At 44.5% G+C, this 20,765-nt stretch overlaps 1 protein-coding gene across 1 annotated transcript in view; it reads left to right on the top strand.

The window, feature by feature from the left end:
* The first annotated feature begins 696 nt into the window (after positions 1 to 696).
* Positions 697 to 20,765, top strand: part of Cyb5a (cytochrome b5 type A) — a 32,720-nt gene continuing 12,651 nt past the window's right edge. The window contains exon 1 of the mRNA XM_034518715.2: positions 697 to 923. Coding sequence (XP_034374606.1) covers positions 795 to 923 — 129 coding nt within the window. The 5' untranslated portion in view covers positions 697 to 794. The remainder of the gene's footprint in view (positions 924 to 20,765) is intronic.

Here is a 20,765-nt window from a genome sequence, read left to right as displayed (position 1 = left end):
ACAGTGGAGGATAAGAGAAAGTCTTTGCCATGTCAGAGTCTCCTGGCATCGAAGTTATTTCAGGTTAAAGCAATTATTAGATGCTTCTAATTTTAATGTAGCAATTTTCTTTGTTTCCCTGTTAGATGAGCCACCCCCAATCCCCTGCAGATTCCAGTGAAGCAAAATGCATGGCTCTTTATTTGGGGCCACACATTTATATCCAGCCCTTAAGCTGTGACATCTGTGTCAGCAGTTCTTTCAAATGGACTGTGCTTAAGGGAAAGCACTCAGAGGGTCACTTTGGCTCACTGTAATTTTTGTTCCAAGTGATTATCAGGATGTAGGGCCGTTTTGTTTAGGAAATACGCAAGAGTTAATGTGAAGTTGGGTCTAAGGGAAGGATAGACAGTAAGGCTGCGATGAAGTTTGACCTGGCCCAAAGCTCTGAGCGCGCTTCCCCAGCTCCGGGTGATCCCACCCGCTACCTCGTGCGCAGACTCAGAAAAGCGCCTCCCCACTCTACGCTCAGGCAGCGATAAAAGTGAAGGGCACTTCTTGTAGCCAATCAACTTCGCGCGCCGGGTTGTGGGGGGAATGATTGGACTAGTGGAGGGCGTCGGCTGAGGGCGGGAGCACCACTCTGGCCAATCCCTGAGGGCCATGCGGTCTGTGCCCAGTTTGAGGCACCACCCCCGGCCCTGGGCACACCGCCCCGTGGGGCTGGGATTGTCCCGGGCGGAGGCGCTCAGACCTGATCAGAGCACTACACTGCAAGGCTGTGTTGCAGGGCCCGAAAGGCTCACTGTTCCGAGATGGCCGGGCAATCAGACAAGGATGTGAAGTACTACACCCTGGAAGAGATTCAAAAGCACAAAGACAGCAGGAGCACCTGGGTGATCCTACATCACAAGGTGTACGATCTGACCAAGTTTCTCGAAGAGGTGAGGTGGGCACGCACGCTCTAGTGGAACTCGGGGAAGGGTGGCCCCGGCTGTGGATACCCCCAGCGTGACCTGGAACCGATGTCCAAAAAATGATTTATCTGAATGCTCAAGTGTTTGAGAACATTTAGGAGGGCCTTCCGCGTCTGCACACTTGTGTTCGCTTCTGAGCATGCTCACCTGCTTGTGCACGCTTGTGTGCTCCTGAGTGCCTTGGGTTTGCACATCTGGGCATGCCTCTGTGAGGTCGGGAAGCATCATTGCAGTGTGAACTGTTTTTATAGGCTCGGATGGGTAGTGTACTTGCGGGCCAAATCTGGGTCCCTACAAGGTGCTCAGGAGTGTCCTGAATAAACGCTACACACTTGCTGGGAGAGTGCACATCCGCGTAAGGATTTTGAAAGATCCTTTTTTTCCCCTTTTGTTTTCATATAAAGCTCTTTCCATGTAGAACAGAGAACTCTCCATTTTCGAACGGACTTCTAAAATCACCGGTTGGAGACCTCTGGTCTTAAAAGCTGATTTGCCCAGAGGTCCTTCTCTAAGGTCGGAAGTCCCGGGGGTGGGGGGGTGAGGAGGGAGTGGGCGGGGGGAGTTACTCCCAGGACCACTCTGAAGTCCAGACCCATAACTCAGCAGAGCCCGAAGGATGTCGACCTTAATGGAATAGTGACTTGCCTAAGAGCCCCAGCACCAAGCGAGCTACCCAAATAGTGTGTGCCTTGAGCTGGTACTAGAGAAGGAAGGTAGGCAGCATGGTATAGTCAGAAAACTGCAACTTCATCTTTAAGCTACTTCGGAAGTAGTAAAATGATGTAATTTAGAGGAAAACATTTCCTCTGGCAATGCTGGTCTCAGGATTGTAGTTTTTGCTGCCCAGCCCAAGGGGTGTTTTGTAGTCTTTCTCTTTATTCCTTCCAGATGCACTGTTACTTTGAGTCACAAGGACCTCTACAACCCACTTTTTTTCAATAAATAGGAGTGCTTATGGATGGGGTGATTTGCACATTTGTTTGTTGGTGGGCTGAGCAAAAGTAGAGGGTCAGTGTTAGATTATAATTTACATCAGGAGACATTTGTTTTGCAGAGAATGTTGAACACAGAAAAAACTTGAAAGTTTGGAGTTGAAGTTTCATGGTAAAACACTTGACTGTTAATTGTAAAATAGGGTTCCAATTTAATCAGGAGTGGTTTCCACTGTGGACTCAGATCTGCCCCCCTTCTGCTGAGCCCAGAGAAGGTTTGCATCATAGCTTCTCAAACTAACAGTCCTGTATCTTCTGTATTGTTAAGCCAAGGGCCAGGTGAGTGACTCTTCACATGGAACTGTCCCCCCCCCCCCCCCCCCCCCGCCATGATATATGTAATTCTGGAATTCTATGATAAAACGTCCCTTGACTTAGTGTATATAATAAAGTGCAGCATTTGTAAAAAGAAAAGGACAAAACACTGGGATATTTTATACGCTGCAGCTGTTTTAACTTGTCTCATTGTCCTTTCAAGCAGGTCCCTAGACCTCAGGACTGTTGACTTTTTAGGTTTCCTCCCTGTCTCGTACTCAGTGGATGTCCTAACAGTGACAACCAGCACTGTCTCCAGATACGGCCAAATGTCCCAGAGGACATAGAGTTGCTCCCGATAGAGAATTGCTGCCCCCAAATAATTGTGTATGACTTTTAAAAGTAGATCTTTGAAGTAGGTAACAGGGATGAAATTATTAAGTTATACTCAAAGCCATTGATTCTTTTGATTTATTCTTATGAGGCAGGGAAGGGGTGAGAGGATACCAAAGATTTACTGAGCTCAGCTGAAGGGCCAGCAAGAAGCTGCTCAGTTGGGAAACAAGTTGGAAAACAAGTTCCTTTGTTCTGCCTAAGTTTTTGGTGCCCTGTCTCTGAGAATGGCTTGGGAGAAACGCTTCTTGAGCAAAATGGAGAAGGTCCCTGGGAACCAGTCATCTAGGATGTTGATGGAGAGCTCAGAGTTTTCTAGAAGCACAGAGAATGGTTTGGTCCTGTTGGTTTAAGGGTCAGAGGGCCCGAGGACCTGCCTGCTTTTCTTACCCTGCGCTCACTCTGTGTGAGTGTTCTACCGTGCAGTGGAGCGTTTTCTGTGACCTCAGGCTGCTCCGTGTATTCAGATCTTGCCTGGTGTTGACATGTTTCTCCTCTTCACATTTGACATTTTCGTAGCTTGCTATACTACTATGACTGCTTGTTTTACACAGCTTCTTGGTCATTGGCTTTCCTTTCCTAGTGTGGCATTGCTGTTAGGATCTCACTGGCATACACTATACGGTTGCATTCACATGACTGCTTGTACCTGTTTGGGTTACCACTTCCTCACATACCTTAAACATGTTGCCACAGTTCTTCTTCCTAGAATCCTTCAGTTTCATTTATTTTGTTAGGTCTACATGGTTTCTCTCATGCTTTGACTTAAAACAGAAATATTTTACAAGGCTCAGAGTGTCCCACTTTCCCTGCCTCCCTTGCCTTCTACATCTCAAGGTTCCAGAAATTTCATGAGGCATGTGAAGAATATGTTTATCCTTGCTAATTTACAAGTAAAAAAAATATGGGAGGAGCATCCATCTTACCCTTCTAGAACTTTCTGTCACCACGAGCTGTGTCTCCACAGGCTCTGGGTTTACTCATCCATGTGGCCCTGCTTTCCTGAGGTTACTTTGTCCTGCTTTAAGAATCCCTCATTCCTGTGGAGGAAGCATGTGCTGTGGTTGGCTGGTTCCTGCTCTGCTGCCTGCCCTCTCTGGGCCTTAGATTCCTCACCGTAAATGGGAGACTAACAGTGCCTGCTTGCAGCTGACAGAATAAAGCATTGACTAGTGTAGTGTGCATGCCTGTATTCTGAGCTCTTTCAAGACTCAGGAGTCAGGCAGGAGAATTCCCAAGAGTTAGAATGGCCAGCCTGGGTGACAGTGAGAATCTGTCTCCAGAAACCAAAACTAGAAAAAAAAAAAAATGTTTGTTGAACACAAACCATGAAGAGTTTTCTTGCTCATTTGGAAACTGCAGTCAGGGCTAAACTTGAGCTGTGATTTCCCCTTTGCAGTGTCCTGTGTAGTTGAGTGCTTGAGGTGTGTTTTAGATGAGATGTAAATCTGGAAGGTAATCTTAGAATAGGAGAGTAGTAGAAAATTATCTTTCTAGTCAAGAACACAGTTTGAAGGTTACTTGTGCAATGTGAACTCTGTCTTCCTGAAATAATGTTCTGAGGTGCAGAGGTGGACATCCAGCAGGGAGGCAGTCTAAACAGCAGCAGGGCTCTGATTCCTGCCTGGCACCTGCCAACAGGGTTATAGGCCTCATTACCTATATATTTTGAACCTTTTTTTCCCCTAGTCCTGCCCCCTTTAGTGTTGAGTTTATTATTTATGAAATTGAGTCTTGTGATATAAGATCATGGCATTAGCCAGGTTAATGATTATAGAAATCTGAGAGACCTTTATTTGGAATGAAAACAGGTGTGAAGGGCCAAGGAGCAAGTTTGCATTTCCCTGTTCTGTGGTTGGGCCAGGTTTAGGCAAAGCTGGGGAAGGGAGGAAGAGAGCATCATGTAATAATCCTGTTGCCTTTCTGTTCTGGGCAGTGGGTGTTTGTAACAGATATTTCCTAGACCATGTGGAAGGCAAGTTGACTCTCCTCTGCACAGATTATTTTTCTGGTGATGCTGAGATTCTGAGATTTTAAAGCGAGTCTTGAATATTCATTGAAAGCATCCTGCCTTGCAGAAGCTGTTAGCTTCTGACTCACTTGGGCTTTTGGGGGTCTTTTTGCTTTTCGTGGCTGCTTACCTTCCATAGACAATGAATTCAGAGCCTGAGGAACACTGTCTCTCTGAGACATTTAAGATGCCCACCTTTGTTTCCGAGAAATGGAAGGGCATAGGTCTTTACTCTTTGGTGCAGCCATATGTACCTTTAATGGATGTGTAATGGAAATCTACTACTTACTGATGTTTTGGGTGGTGACTTAGGCATCCTGGGTAAATAGGTAGGAAAGCCACGTCTTGTAAGACCACTCCTATGTGTCTTTTAAGCGTTTCTACTGTTGGGGAAGGTGTTCCTTTTCTGAAAAGAGATTCCAGTTTTATTTTAACACAGTAAAAAACAAAAACAAAAGCAACAGTAAAATCAAAACAAACTAAGGCACCAGATCACACTTGAGGCACTTAACTCTTGTTTTCTGTTTGTCTTTAAGGTGATAAAAATTTTGTAAATAAGGAAGTAAAACAGGTTCTACAGGCCAGCCAGGGTAAATAGGGAATAGGTAAGACTCTAATCACTACTTAATGTGGATGTCTATTATTCTAGAAGACTCTAAAGCCCTGGGAGACAACCCACAGCACCTCTCTTATGTAACAGAAACTGAGTAACTGTGGTCCTCCTCCACTCATGGGAACATGCTGGGCTGCAGTGGGGTGGGGGTTGGGGAGACTGGCTCTGCCCTTAGAGTGTTGGGAAAAATAATATGTGTGAAAACCACTTAGAAAAACATGGAAAGAGAAGGTGTTCCGGCAATTAAAAGTTTGGGGTTTGTTTTTGTTGTTGTTGTTGTTGGTGGTGTTGGTGTTGGTGTTGTTGTTGTTGTTGTTGGTGTTGTTGTTGTTGGTGTTGGTGGTGTTGGTGGTGTTGGTGTTGTTGTTGGTGTTGTTGTTGGTGGTGTTGTTGTTGTTGTTGTTGGTGGTGGTGATGGTGTTGTTGTTGTTGTTGTTGTTGTTGGTGGTGGTGGTGTTTTGGTTTTGTACTCTGGATTGAACTCGGGGCCTTGAGCATGCCAGATAAGCCAGCACACTACAGCCCACTCCTTGCGATTTTATTTTACTGTGAAGCAGGTCTTGCACAGGCTGGCCTTCAGCATGTGGTCAGTCCTCTTACCTCAGCGTCCTGCATGCTGGGATAGCAGGTGTTAACCTGTGTGTGCCACCTTGCCCACTTGCACTGACGAGGATATAGCTTAATGGCAGAGGATTATGGAACGTGATCTGGGCTGTGGATTTGATCCCTAGCACTTGAAAAAACATTTCCCTTACAAATTATCATTAACATTAATTTTTTGCTGTGTGTTAGGCCCAATATTGGTTTAATTGATAATAATTGTAATGTTCACCAGCAAAAGAAACTACTCAGAATTCAAATATTCACCTGAAATATGATTTTTCTAGGAAGATGTGTCACCTACAATGGGACATCATCTTCTAGAAGTTTTAAATATAAACTTTATAGCTTATTGGTTGGGGGAGAAGAATCCACAATTACTGTGAAGGCCTGGGTGACATGCAAGAGTGAGAAGAAGAAAATTACAATTGCCCAGAATTGCACGCCACATAGAACAGCCTGTGAATGTCCTCCAGTCAGTGCTGCAAGTGTGAGCATGTACCTCGGTTGCTCATGCTGTGCTTTATATTAGTGGAAAGGTGCTCTCCGTGCTCTCTGTCACCTGCCAGTTTCCCCACTGAACTGTGTTGCGCATCCACCTTAGAGCTCATTCTCCTCCTGGCTTCGCCTTATTATGCAGGTGGATTTTATAATATAGGCCACCTCCCTCTTGTGTGGTTTGTGCTTAGTCTACCTTGATTACTTACGATATAGATCCTTGTGGTGAAACGTTGTGTTCTTTTACAGTTAATTTAGAAAAGTATCACTGATGTAAAAAGTATCACGGGACCACTGATGTAAAAAGTATCACAGGGGTCATGGTCCTCATGGGCACTTGCAAGGGCTCACATGCCAGAGGGTTAGTTTTTGTGGGTTTTTTTCTATTCTCTCTCTCTCTCTCTCTCTCTCTCTCTCTCTCTCTCTCTCTCTCTCTCTTTCTCTCTCTCTGTCTGTCTTTTAAGGTCTCTCAGTGACCAAGAAACTTGCTTATTATTTACTCACCCCTTCTAAGTTATGTGGGTGTGTGTGTGTGTTGCCATCAGAAAAAAGGAATGAACAGATAAATGCTTGGTACCTTTAGCATGTAAACTCTGCTAATATTACAGTTTGAAGATTACACCTAACTGTCTCATGGAACATCAGCTTTCCCCAGCACTGTCTGTCTCTTTGTGTCAGGTGCAAGACTCTTCAGCAAGCGGCCTGAGAAACAGCAGGTCCAGTAGAACTTGAAGTAGCAGTACCCAAAGCCACTTCCTCTCCCTTGAAAGAGTGTACTCTTGCTGTTACCCTGGGATATTGTTTTCTTGGGAATGTCAAGTGTATTTGTGAACTGCCTCCTGGGGCTTGTGTTGCTATTAGAACCAGGAGAATGAGTTGGAGATTGGTGGGCTAAACTCTATTATAGGTGGCCTCTGGTCAAATTCTAGTCAGGTGAGTGTCAAGTCACAGAGGCTGGAGAGATGCTGGAAGAAGAATGGCTATGGGGGAGGAGCAGGAGGGAAGGGAGTGAGGGGTGTTAACACCCTCCAGGCCCACTTTTTCTGGCTGACTGGTGATGCAGCAGGTTTGAATGGTTGCAGGCCTGTGGTACCAGGTTTTTCTCCCACCATGACCTGTGTTACAAAATATATTCTGTATCTTTTTACTGTGAAAGTAAATGTCACCTATGAATTCCTTTCTCTACAGTGAAGTAACAAAAGCTATTGCTGGGGACATTTACTGGACTTTTATAACATTCATTATGTAGTAGGCAGTGTAGTGCATTATGGTTATAAAACCTTCTTTGTTGGGGTTAGGGAGATTGCTCAGCTGGTGAAGTGCTTGCTACACACACACAGAAGGACCTGAGATTAACCCCCAGGACTCATGTGTTAAAACCCAGAGAGTAATCCCAGTGCTAGGAGGCAGAGTTGGGAGGATTCCTGGAGCTCACTGGCCACCTAACCTACCCAACTCCAGACTAATAAGAGTCCCTGTGTCAAAAAACAACAGAGACAGCATAAGGGGGCGGGGGAATAGCCCCCAAGGTTAACGTTTGACCTTTATACACTTGTGCACAGTCATTCTAGTTCTGAACAGAAGTGGTTCAGCAGTCTTTGTTCTTGGCTCCTGGGCCTGGCTTAACCATCTGAGTGATTTTCATCTGGAATGCAACAGTTCCCACATGTCAGGCATGTGTGAGGAGGCCGTGGAGGATTTGAGAAGCCCTTTAATTGGCGGGCCTTGGAAGACACAAGGCTCTGACCTCACCCTCTTGCTCGATCTGGAGCGAGCCTTTGGTTTTCGTTCAGATTGGTGGTAGCACCGTGACCTTTCAGCCAGCTGACACATACTAGCATTACTTTAAGGAATGCACTTTGCAGAAGAAAACAAAACTCCCTCATGTTCAGAATGGTCGTTTCTTCCGTGTGATTTCTTCCAGTGACTTCCCAATGTGCCGATGTGCCGGATTTAAAGTCAAGCAGCTGGGCCCTGCCTTCTCTTCCACTTCCGGTGGTAACACTATCTCCTCTCCACCATACCTCTGTTGTTTCTCAAACCAGCTAGACTTGTCTCTGCCTAAAACCTTTGTTCTTCTTCCCTCCCTGCCTGTCCCCATTTGCTTGGCCACTGCCCCAAAAGGCAGATTACAGCTCCGTAGAAAGGACAGTTCTCTGACTTGACAATGACATCAGTGGGGTCCTGAAGTGAGTGAGTGAGTACTTGTCTCCTCTGGATGGCAGGTGTCATGTGTCTGCCCTGGGCCTAGAGACCCTCAGCAATGACCCTGTGGTGGAATGAGAGAGCCGTTTGGTAGAAGACAGCTGCCACCCACTCTCTACACCTGTCCTATTCCACCCCCACCCCTTTCCCACCAGTGGCACTTAGTGGTAGCATTAGCATCTTTTCTTTGTCATAGACACTTGGTGAAACTCCACACTGAACCGTTTATCACTCAGGACTTCTGGGATGTAGTTCTGAAAATCTGGCTTGTTAATACAACCACAGAGCAAAGCACAGCCGGGCCAGGTCCTGTGCCGTACAACACAGTGGGGTTTAGCACAAACAGCACATCGGAGACACCTTCCTGCCTCTTCCTGTCTAAGCCAATGCCTCCCTGTTTGCTCAGGGTTCATTTGTCTCAGTTGATAACATTACATTTCTTCCTTACCTTCTGTTTTCTATTCTTCATGTACAAGTTCCCCGCTCCAGGCCATTCATTCCCTTCATTATGGTAATCCTCCTCCTCCCCCAAACCCTCCACCTCCACCCCCATCCTCCCTCACCCCCATCTCCCCCCTACCCCCATCCTACCCTTACCCCCTTGCCAAAAATGCACCTACAGGTAGCTTCTCCAGATAGCACTTCCCCAGTGTCATCTCTGTGTGGTGGAGCCTTTGAGAGGCCTGCCATCTCCATCCATTCCCTTCCACTATTTCATTTGCTTTTTTCTCTTAAAATTCTGGGAGTGTTTTAAAGCCACTCCTGCCAGGGACTCCTGATGTGTCAGCTGAATGTCATGCAGTTGTTTCCTGCTTAGCTTCCTGGATACCATCTCCTGGCTCCCCCATGTCTCCCTGGTCACATGTTTGGTCTCCTTTTCTGCCATTTCTACCTATCTCTGACCTCAGTACATGACACCCTAAACCAGAGGTTTTTCATTCTTTCTGGACTATGCTGACCAGTGTCACAGCTTCCAACCTATCATATCGAGGGCAGAAAGGCCTCTCTCCTGAGCCCAGGAGGCCTGTATGCTTGTCTATTTCATGTCTCCACCTAGGCATCTGATAGACTTCTCACACCTAACATCTAAAAAAACAATACCTGATTTTCTGTCCCAGACTTCCATCCTTATCCTTCCCCATGCCAGTTGATGGTGCTTGTGTCCCCCAGTCTTGAGTCTCTTGCACTCCATATTCAATCCCCCAGAATAGTCTGTTGGCTTATCTATCACATTCAAGTTAAAATCTGATCAACCTTACTATCTGTGCTGCTCTCACTGGGCTGATCTTTGTCATCTCATGCCTGGCCAGGCCTCCCAGGACCCAGTTTGCTCATCACAATAGACTGCCATTTTAGAAGTAAAGCCAGTTTGTATCACTTTATTCTGCTTAAACACTTCATGCTTAATGACTCTACCTAATTACAAATCTTAGGACATAACTACAGTATTCTGGAGAGTGTGGTGCTGGCAGAGGGACACATACATAGATTGGTGGAATAGAACTAGAGAAATCCAGAGATAGACTCACACAGATATTTCTAACTGATTTTTCACAAAAATATAATGGCAGATTTACAGAGAAAGGGCAGTCTTCAGCAAATGGTTCCAGAATGACTGGGTACCAGTAGTCAGAAAAGAAATAAACCTCGTTCTAAACCTTCAGAGAGTTTCTGTGGTCCATTTTAAGCTAATTTCCAATCATTATCCCAAGAAGGCATCTTGCTGGGTTGGTTGCTCCCACCTGTAGTCCTGTGATGTGGGATTGCTGTGAATCTGAGGCCAGTGTGGGCTTCCTAGTGCAGTCCACGGCAGCCTTAGCTACAGAATGAGATCTTCTCAAAATGATAGACAGACAGAGACTACATTCTTCTGAGCTGGAAGTCCATCTAGATCCCTGAGTTCCTTAGCCTGCCCCTCTACTCTCTCCCTCCCTCCCTCCTTTCTTCCCCACTTCTGTGGTCACGCCATGGCCTGGGTCATTCTGGGCAGTTACTGTGTCACTGAGTTACATCCTCCTCGCCCCCATTCTGTGGTCACACCATGGCCTGGGTCATGCTGGGCAGTTACTGTATAACTGAGTTACATCTTCAGTCTTGTATTTGTTTTCTAAAGTACATGACCAGAAATATACAATTTGTTTATTACATTGTTGCATATATATTTCCACTAAAGGATGCCCTCTGTGAATCCTGGTGCTTTTCAGTCTCATTTATAGGTATCTCCTAATCTCTAGAATAATACTGAGAAGGGAATCAGTATGTGTGAGTTGATTGAATGAAAGAAATCTTAAAAAGTATAAAAAAAAAGAAAAGAAAAAAGAAAACTCACAGAGAATGGCTGTTGGGCCACATTGAGTAATTTCCTGGGAGCCTCTTTCATTTTTCCTTTGGCCATCTGCAGATTTTGGTCCAGTTCATTATTCTTAATACTTAACTGTTGAAGGAGAGTGTCCCCAGTGCTTTAGTGTGGAAGAGGAAGCAGGTAAGGTGGGATTGTACCATGGTCAGCCCTCCCCTTCCATCTCTGGTGTCTGTGAGGTGGTCTTGGCTCTTCTGACTTCAGATAGATTTCAGGCAGAGCAACAGCCCCTCTCAGGTAAATGTCATCTGCCCCTTGGTCCCTGGTTTTGGTAGCTTTGCTAATCTTAATGAGGTTGGGTAGTCAGTCAGTCAAGAATCCACTGTGACCACTGCAGGCTGATTGGCATCTGTGTGATTCTCCTGTTCCTGGGCAGCAGGCCTGACCCCAGCCTTTCTTCCCTGTACTTCAAAGTCATTGCATCAGAACTGGGGGCTTTTGTGCCTTTCAGGAATCATCATCATAATAATTATGTCTCGAGTGTTCTAACTTGCTTTATCTTACCCAATGAGACAGTTTAGTGAAGGTGGATTAAGCACACGGGTCAGGGCACACTGACCAGGCATACATATAGTCAGCATTGATTTCTGAAATGGTTCAGTCCAAACACTCACTATTTTACTTCTAAAAAGAGGAATTTTTCTTTCCTTTTTCAAGGAGAGAAAACTACTAGTTATCTGCCAGCTCACAGCTGGCACCCATATTACATAGGGGCCCTCCTCATAACTGACCTTAAAGACCTCGCTGTTTTTATGATGTTTCTGTGAACTCTTTGAACCTCTGGCTTGGTAGAGTTGAGAGGCTAGGAGTTGGACAGACTCCCTGGTAGAAGAAGCTGGCCTGGCTATCTTGGAGATTCACCACCTTTATGACCTAGCCATGGCTTCTTTCCCTATCTATCTACCTATTATGGATTATGTCTCTGATTCTTAGTCTCTCAGAATCATGGTAACTGCTTAATTCCATCATCTGAGTGATAGGGGGAGTTAGCAAGAATGGAGGTTCCTTGAGTTTGGTGCTAGAATGGCTTTCAACAGATTTATTGGGGGTGGGAGTGAAGAAGGGAAACTACATTGTTAGTTGAACAGTGTTGCGTGCCAGATTTAACAGTTATGCTCCTTAATCTTCAGTTTGAGGGTCGACTTTAAGGTTTTGATAAATGGTCATGGGAGGTTTATTTACAAAGTATTAGAAAGTGATATATGCTTAGTTCTCGCCTTTCTGAGAAGACTGGAGAAGCAGCTCAGCAATTTTGCCTGAGATATCTCAGTATCACAGTAACACCTGAAAGTTATTATTATTGTTTGTCTGTCTATGTCTATCATCTATCTATGTTTGTATCTGTCTATCTGTCTGCCTACCCATCCATCCATCCATCCATCATCCAAAGCTTCCTGTTCTTTCTGTCACTTTCTAGCTCTCAGCCCCTCCCTGTCCTTTCCATGTGTATAGTGAAAGGTCTCATGTTGGGAGGCAGGGGTGCTGGAAAAGGACACTGAGACAAACTAAGAAGTAAGATGTTTATTGAAGAGTTGCTAACACCATGGATTGTCAGCCAGACAACAGCATGGTGGCAGTTCTAAGGAGAGCTCAGGCCCCTGGCATCAGAGACAGCATGGCAAGGACTCTACAGAGAGGAACTAGGGCCCATGTAGCACAAGTAGGAATCTCTTCTCATACTGAGAAGATTTCACTATGCAAGTTATTTCATAACAGGGCTTTCTGCCTGGCAGGGAAGAGGATGGGGAATAAATGCATGGGGCCTTTGATACCAATTTTTATGTAAACTCCTCCAGTTGAGAGATGCTAGCACCTGAAGTCTGTTGATGGAGGGTTGGGGAGGACTAGCATGCTATGTCTCAGTAGGGTGACTGCAGTAACTGAGAATAGGCAGGTATTGTGTCCTGAGTAACAGCTGGAGTCTAACAGGTAGTTTCCTCCAGATTAAAACATCCCATCCTGAAGGGAAAAGGGGAGGCTAAGAGGCTCAGGAAACTTACCACCCCCCACGGGGTCACATGAGGGGCAAAAGCTTGCTGAGGAAAGGAGATGCCTAAAAGCTGCACAGGAAACCCACATGCGCAGTTCCTGGGAGTCCTCTCTCATGCTGGGTGGGCTTTCTGGTGATGATGCACCTGTAATGCCAATAAGTCCGTTATAGGATGATTTTGCTGGTCAGTTGTCAGTGCTCCTCTTGGGGTGAATAGACTTGTTCTCACATCTTCCAGAGAAAAATCACTCAACACTCTTCTATGAGCTGAGAAAACAAAGTAGGGACAGTAGTGTCAAGTAACAGTGACAAGCTACATTTAAGAAAAGCCAACTCTGTATCAGGAAGAGTTCGAGTCTCTCTGCATGCCTAAAACCTGCCTCTGTCTGCCATCATCCCAGTCCTAGAGGCACAAGCTGAGGCTCTAGATGACAAAGCTCCTCAGGGAGAATCTCCACACCTCTGTGTTTACTGGGGGAAATGTAAGGCCCTGAATTCTGCTCCCATAGATCTAAGCCCAGGATGATCTCTGTGCTCTCCTCCCCCGCCCCCCAGCAATGCATATCCAGTAGCCACTTGCCCTCCTCTGACCTCTCCAGGTGTTGTCTGGTGGCCTCTTGTCTGTGTCAAGGTTGTCCTGGAGAAATTAACCAGATTTTACAAGTATAAAAATATAGTGGTAAGATACACCTGATCCTTGGCTTTTCCTCCTTGCTCTTAGGGTTTGGGCTAGCATTCAGATGTCTGGGTTAGTGGGCAAGCCTGTGTGTCAGCTGGCGATTGCATAGGTCAATCTTACCTTAGAGTCCATCTGAGATCTTCACAATGGAGTAAGTAGCTCATGGCTCAGCTTGAGGAGTTGGTGAGTAGCTTGTGCTGCTCCTCCTCACACTGCAAATGACCAGACAAAGACATCTGAGTCCAAACCAACTTCAAAGACTCCATGCTTCATTGTCTTGAAAAACAGACTCCAGAAATGAATCTTACTTAAACTGCTTTTGAATTCTTGTTTTAACTATTTGAGATAATCTTTAATACGGTTTTGTTTGTGAATTCTTTTGGCAGGAGTGTCTGGTTTTTTTGTTTTTTTTTTTTTTTTTCCTTCTGGGTTTTTGTTCTCATTCTTGCTTTGTCATTGCTTTGGAAAACTTGTTTACTTTTGCCTTTTTTTTTTTTTTTTTTTTTTTCTTGGAAGTTGTTTTCTAGTTTTTGGTCAAGCAAACTCTCAGAAGGCAGACTCTGACCTGATGCATTTTTCAAAGTTGTATGGTCTGCTTCCCCTTTGGGGCTGTGCCAAAGATCGAGAGAGTGAGAGAGAGATTGAGTCTGTCGTTTAAATGATTGCATCTAGGAAAGTAAAAGTTAAGTTTTTTTGAGTCTAAAGGAGTGATTTCTGTTCAGAAAATTTTATATGAAGAAACATTGTTTTTAAAGTTTTACTTTTATATATAAAGTTACTTTGTTCACATTTTTAAGAAAGCAGTTGACATGAATCAAACAAGTGGCTGTGGCCCCATCCTTTCCTCCCAGTTGGTTCTCAGTGTCTCAGTCATTTCACTTGTAAATTTAGGAAGGTCCTTCCCCAAAGGTCTTTTTAATCTCTACATTTCTAGGCTTTTAACCTTTCGCCTACTGTTTGTAGACAGGCTCCCTGGCCCAGATGTGGGTTTCTGAGCCTGGCTCTGGGCTACAGAGGAGGAGGCCAGACTTTGCAGGAATCTCAGAGTGGTGTGCTGTAAGGCTAGGCAGGCTGGTTCAGATCAATCGTAGGTGACAAGTTTTCTTTTTGTTTTTTGTTTTTTTTGTTTTTTGTTTTTTTTTGTTTTAATTACAACACTGCCAGGCAGCATTGCTGTGGCTTCCTCGAGTTGAGTTGTCATGACTTTTAGTCTACATGTGGCTGGGTCCTTTAGCCCATTGTGTTGGGTAGGGACAAGCCCCTTTGGCATGTCTGTCATTGCTATGGTCTTCAGTCCTCAGGTGGTTCATAGTGTCTCCTGTAACATGATGCTTTTGATGCCCTATGTGCCTTCTCCTTCTATTAACCAGATTTAATCATGTGCATTGCCCAGCCAAAAGGGGAGCTGGGGACACTGCTCACATCTTCTTAAGGTTAAATACTGTCCAGTAAGAGAAAGACACCGGAGCAGCAGTCTTCTCTCAAAACCTTGCAGTGGTGAGCTTCTGTAGCCACGGGGACATCTCCAGCATCGCAAGGTCTTGGGTCTAGTGCAGGATTGGGTCACAATGATTTGGGATGAGCGCTCCAGCAGTGCTTTGTCTAAGAGGATGAGAGGGAACCAGAGAGAAGAGAACTTCCTGTGACGGCAGCTGTGCCCTAGACGAGAAGACCTCCCGGCTCTCCTGGGCAAGCCCACAAAACTTTTCACTTTTATTGATTGAGAAGACATTTGGATCTTTGAGTTTGGAAGCTTATACAATGTGCAATGTGAGCTCAGTGAAACATAGCTGTGCTAGGGACTAAGGCAACCACTGGCCAACCACTGAAGAACAAACAAGATGTGTTGACCTAAGATATAGATCAAGTTTAAGATAGTTTTATTTTATTAAATTGTATGTGTTACGGAAGAACACAGCTGACAAAGATAATCCCAATGCTGTACTCTGTTTTGTTTTGCTTTACTTATTTGAAAGTCTGAGGGACTGTGAGATGGCCCTAGCGTGAGCCTGGAGGTTTTCTCCCCCAGGAAAGATGCTCTCTGCTGGGGCAGGGGCGAGGGCTGCATGTTAGAGTGTAACGTGAGTTCTCTCCCTGAGGTAAGATGCTTCCTGCTGGGGCGTTGGGACTGCCTGTTAGAGTTTAGTGACCTTAACCCTGCTGGGGGTGGGGGCGGGACTGCATGTTAGAGTCTAAGGGGACTTTAACTTCTCTAGCTGCATGTTTTTTTTCCTGGAGCTCATTGCCTCTGTGTTAAGAGTTATCAGTCACTCAAATAATCCATACCATAAAATAAAGTTATTTTATCTTATCAATTCTTATAGATCCATTTTTAGGTCTTTGAAAATCTGAAACTGGTTTTTTACCCATGGTTTAAATTAAAAAAAAAAAAAAAAAAAAAAAAAAAAGAACCTGTATCCTGTACAGCAGTGGTTCTCAACCTGTGGGTCTGAACCCCTTTGGGAGTGAAAGGACCCTTTCATTGGAGTCTCATATCAGATATCCTGCATATCAGATGCTTACATTACAATTCACAACAAAATTACGTATCACATAACGTCACATAACAAAATTCACAGCAAAATTACCGTTATGAAGAGAAACAAAACAGTTTTATGGTTGGGTGTCAGCACATCATGAGGAACTGTATTAAAGGGTCACCCCATTAGCAAGGTTGAAGACCACTGCTGTAGAGTCTGTCTCTTATCATTGGCCTCATTCTGTAAAGGGTTCGAAGCACAGCTTTAGTAATATTTTACCGTTCTTGTCTTATTAGCATAAAGGGTAACCCCAGGTCATGACTTTATTAAATGCATCCAGGGCTATGTGACACATGGGTGGCTCTGTGCTTCTGAGAACACCTTTTGTTTTCCTCTTTTGTGTGAGAAAGTCCACTCTTATCACTGCTGGCAAAGCAGTTACATGGTGTCTGCCATATCGACATGAAGCCCTTCTGGAGTCAGGTTTCACACAGACAGTAAGTACTAGGTCAGACACATGGGCTTGCCTGCAGTACCCATAATGTTTGGGCTAATCATTTTTTATGGCTCGGAGTATAGTGTTGTGCACTGCAGTCTTAAACAAGGGACATGTTCTCTCATTGAGGTTCCTAGAACTTGGTTGTGAGGGACATTATCATTTGGTCCTTTGGGGGACATTTTACATGTGCCACTTTGATAACTCTTGTGTGCTCACGAAGGAAGCAATCCCAGGAACAGGCAATCTCTTCCCAGGCTGGGTGTTTTTAAAATGAAATTCTTTCCACTAGAGTCTATTTGGAAAGGTGTAGGGTGGGTAGGATCACTGATGGCTTTGTGGATGAGCTGATGTGTTGTGGTCATGCTTTTAATAGCTGGGCTAATTTCTCAAAGCAATAACTTAACAGTAATTACATAAAATTATTAGGGTAGCATTATTAGTGAAGGATGACATGGGAATCTGACTGTTTATTGGTGTTGGCCAAAGGTCTCTAACTAGCACTTAATTCATTATGGGTACATGTTGTTCAGTGAAGAACAATAATCAAGTTTGTGATACTGTCTTCCTTTTTAGAACTCTTACTTTTAGATGCCACACTAGCTCACCGAGTGCCATGACAGGGATGGCCAGTTAATGCTGTCAGGGGCAGCCCACCTTCCCACCAGTGATTCTAAAGAATGTGGGATCTTTTCTTGTCTCTTTGCCTATCTGAAGTGTCCTATCCTTGCCCGGGTTTACTGCTGTCATCCACTTAATGGTAGCTTTCCTACCCTATTTAAATCTCTCATTTTTATAGGTAGACCCTTGAATCCTCACTTATATCACTGTATCTTGCATTTATTCCTATAAATACCTTAAGCACATTTTTAAGTGAGAAAGTTAAAAAACCACTTCAGATATTTAATGATAAAGCAATGCTTAAAGCAATAACCCTTAATTTATATTAAAGTAACATGAATGTAATGTTACATAAGCTTTAATTGCATTATTTTCAGAATGTCTGTGTGTCCTAGGATTGAGAAGATTATAAAACTGGTTTGGCTTGATCCTAATATTCATGCCATAGTCACAGAAGAGTCACTTGGTCCGTGGCTCATGTGTGCATTTCCAGGGATGAGTCAGCTGCTGCAAAAGCTTTTCTTTCTGAAATGTTTAGATTTGTGTTAAAGGATTCTTCTTCTGCGAGTGCATTGAACATCATGGCTATTGATTGCTAAGTACAATGTATGTTTGCAAATTGCTAAGAGGGCGAAATTTAAAATTACTATAAAAACCAAACAGAACAAAACAAAAAACCCTGGTAGGTGTGTGAGCTGAGGGATAGGTTAATTAGCTTGATTGAATCACTTCAAAATTGTATGTATTTTAAGAACATTATGTTATCACATACACACACAGAAAGGGGGGAGAGGGAAGGAGGGGGGTTGGGGGAGAATGAACCTGAACTTATTTCACTGTAAAGTGGGAAGGCATTGTTATGAAAACAAACGATGCACCTGCCCTGTGACATGGGTACTTGGGAGCCGTGTGGGTCATCACATTTGCCCTCTCAGGGGACTGTGCTCAAGGCTGCATGTTTAGGATGCATTGGGTGCTCATGATTAGTCAAAACTGAGGCTCTAACAATGAAGGACATGGGTCTTCTGTTTTTTGTTTCTGTTTTAGTTTTTTTTCTTTTAGCCCAAACAAATTACATGCTTCTTCAGGATCAAATCATATACTTTTATTTTGGATGTTTTTTTCCCTCCCATCCAATTACTACTAACAGGCTCAGCTATTTGATCAGGCAAGATTGGATGTGCTCTTCCTTCTATGCCCTACAGTGCTTTACACATAGTGGATCGGGTTTTGCCCATTAATTTAATGAATTATCAGTTAAGCATGAATCCCTGTGACCGGGAGGGAGGAACTATAATAGTTCAGGGGAAGCAGATTTGGATGAGCTGTCTGGGTGAGAACACCCTGTTCCTCAGCTGGCTGGCGTGTGTAGTGATCCTAAAGTGAAGTCTGCGCTGATCGTGTTCAGTCAGCACATACTTGAGGGCCTTGGAGTTGGTAGCAAATGCAGATGAATGGGGCATGTTGAAGTCTGAGTCATGAGGAATCTCACAAACAAATTGATAATTGACTTGAAAGTGTGACAGTGTGAGCAGCGAAGAGAAGGGAGAGGCCATGTTGGGGTGGGGATTAAGGATGGAGTCTGAAAAGTTGCCATTGGAGTGGAGGACATGGCCGTGGCATCTGAAAACAAAAAGACTGGGAAAGATTATGACAGGAAAGAGAAATATTATGCCTTTGTGTGCGTTTGGACATCGAGGAGAGTTTTCAAGTAGATACATGTTTTAGGAGCCTGGCACCAGGATATCAGAGAGGCTGTTAGTTGGTGGTACTCGGTGGACAGGTAGTATGTAAACTGGAGATGCGATCCCCAGGAGAGATACTGCAGGTGGAGCATGGGAGCAGGGCCAAGGACTGAGCCCCAGTGTTTGGAGATCGGATGGCTGTGGTGTACTGAAGGACTGGGTAGCCGGCATTAGCTCTTTGTGATACAGTTCAGAAATGCCTGGGACTAGGACTGTTTCAGGCCTCCAGTTTTGGAATATTTGATTATTGACAGTGACATCTGAGGGGTGAGCCTCACCAGTATGAAACTCATGTGTTTGATGCACTTCTTGTTGTGTTTCATCATAAGCCTTTTGTTGTACTGTCAAACACCACGCATTAGAGTTTTACTCTAGGACCTTGCTTCCATAGATGGGGAAGTCCAATCTAGCCCATGGTACTACTTGTTTTTCAAAAACAGATCAAAAACATCTTCATTTGATGTCCTTTAAAAACAAACAAACGACAACACAAGACTGTTGTAGCTCTCTGAGTCGAAGCCGCTAAATTGGAAAGAAGCTCAGTATCATTTCCTCCAAGGATTATGAACTTATCTTTTCGGGCTAGAGGAACAGAACAGGCGACACTTGTCTTTATCAGAACCTTGCAGATTTTCACCTAAGACATTTTGGATTTGAACAAGAGACCCATTGTCCTGAATACAAACCCTGATGGGGAAGTGAACACCCACAGATCACATCTAGCAATGGAGGCCCCATGCTCTGTACATCGCTGCGGAGAGTATGAACCTTTGTCAGCTTCTGATTTTTCCACTATTTCTCAAGCTGGAGCCCTTTTTCTTTCTTCCTAAGGAGACTGAGCTCTATATAGATGTAGTAACTGAAGAATTCCAAGAGTTCTTCTGGGTACCTTAACAATCGTGCACCCCTCCAGAGTGGTGTAGATATTTCTGGAGTCAACAGCCTCGTTGCTGAGAATGGTCTTCATTCCTGCAGGATAAGTGCGAAAGGCGCATCCTTACCCAGATCACCCGAAATAATTTTATATAGTTTAATACACCTATGTTTCCACGATAAGCCCTTAGGTGCTGTGAAATTGTAGAATTTACCAGTTGGGGTATCGTGCCAGCACTCGGTAAGTTTTAGATTTGGGTTTTTTTCCTGTTTAGGAATGCAGGAGTTGCACCATGGCTTCCTGAATGTGTTTTTTTAGTGCTGAGTTGGAGGTGTGGCAGCAAACTTCTCCAGTCATGGAGAGCGCTAAACTCTTAGTGTTTCAAAACAGAGTTTCTATTTCTTTTCAAAAAGTGAAGCCTATTTATTGTTATTCCCTAGTCTCTGAGAGTTCTCAGGTATTGGCAGGATCAGAGTGTCTAAGAGCAGCTAAAGAAGCTGGGAATTCACAAAAATACATGAAAGGAATTGTGACCTCCCAAGATATGTGGACGGAGTACGTCAGTAAGGCTGTTTCAACAACCAGATTAGGCCTGGTCTCTGTGGGATTCCCCATCCCAGCTCCTGTAGTTGTAATGGCTATGGTTTGAGTCTTCTAAGCATCCAGTCACTCATTCATCAGATATCTGAGTCACTCCTCACTAATCGTGAGTCCTGTCATCAGTGAGTCCTGACTCACACCCTTCCCTTCACACCTCTGTCTCACATCCATCCATTCTCTGTCTCATGCACACTGACATCTCTGACCCTAACTTCCTCTTCACCATCTTCATCCTCAGGGCACTTTGCACTATGTGCTGTCTTTTCTGGCCTGGGTTTCTTACAGTGTCCCTACGTACCCTCAGGACTCTTCAGAGTGAACTCCGATGTCCTCCCGTTCCTTCCTCCTCTGTTTCATTGACTTATCATTGCTCAGCAGGGAGAGACCTGGAAGCCCTT

The sequence above is a fragment of the Arvicanthis niloticus genome, chromosome 14, assembly GCF_011762505.2.
Source record: "Arvicanthis niloticus isolate mArvNil1 chromosome 14, mArvNil1.pat.X, whole genome shotgun sequence".
Taxonomy (NCBI): domain Eukaryota; kingdom Metazoa; phylum Chordata; class Mammalia; order Rodentia; family Muridae; genus Arvicanthis; species Arvicanthis niloticus.
This window is presented reverse-complemented; position numbering and strand designations above follow the sequence as displayed.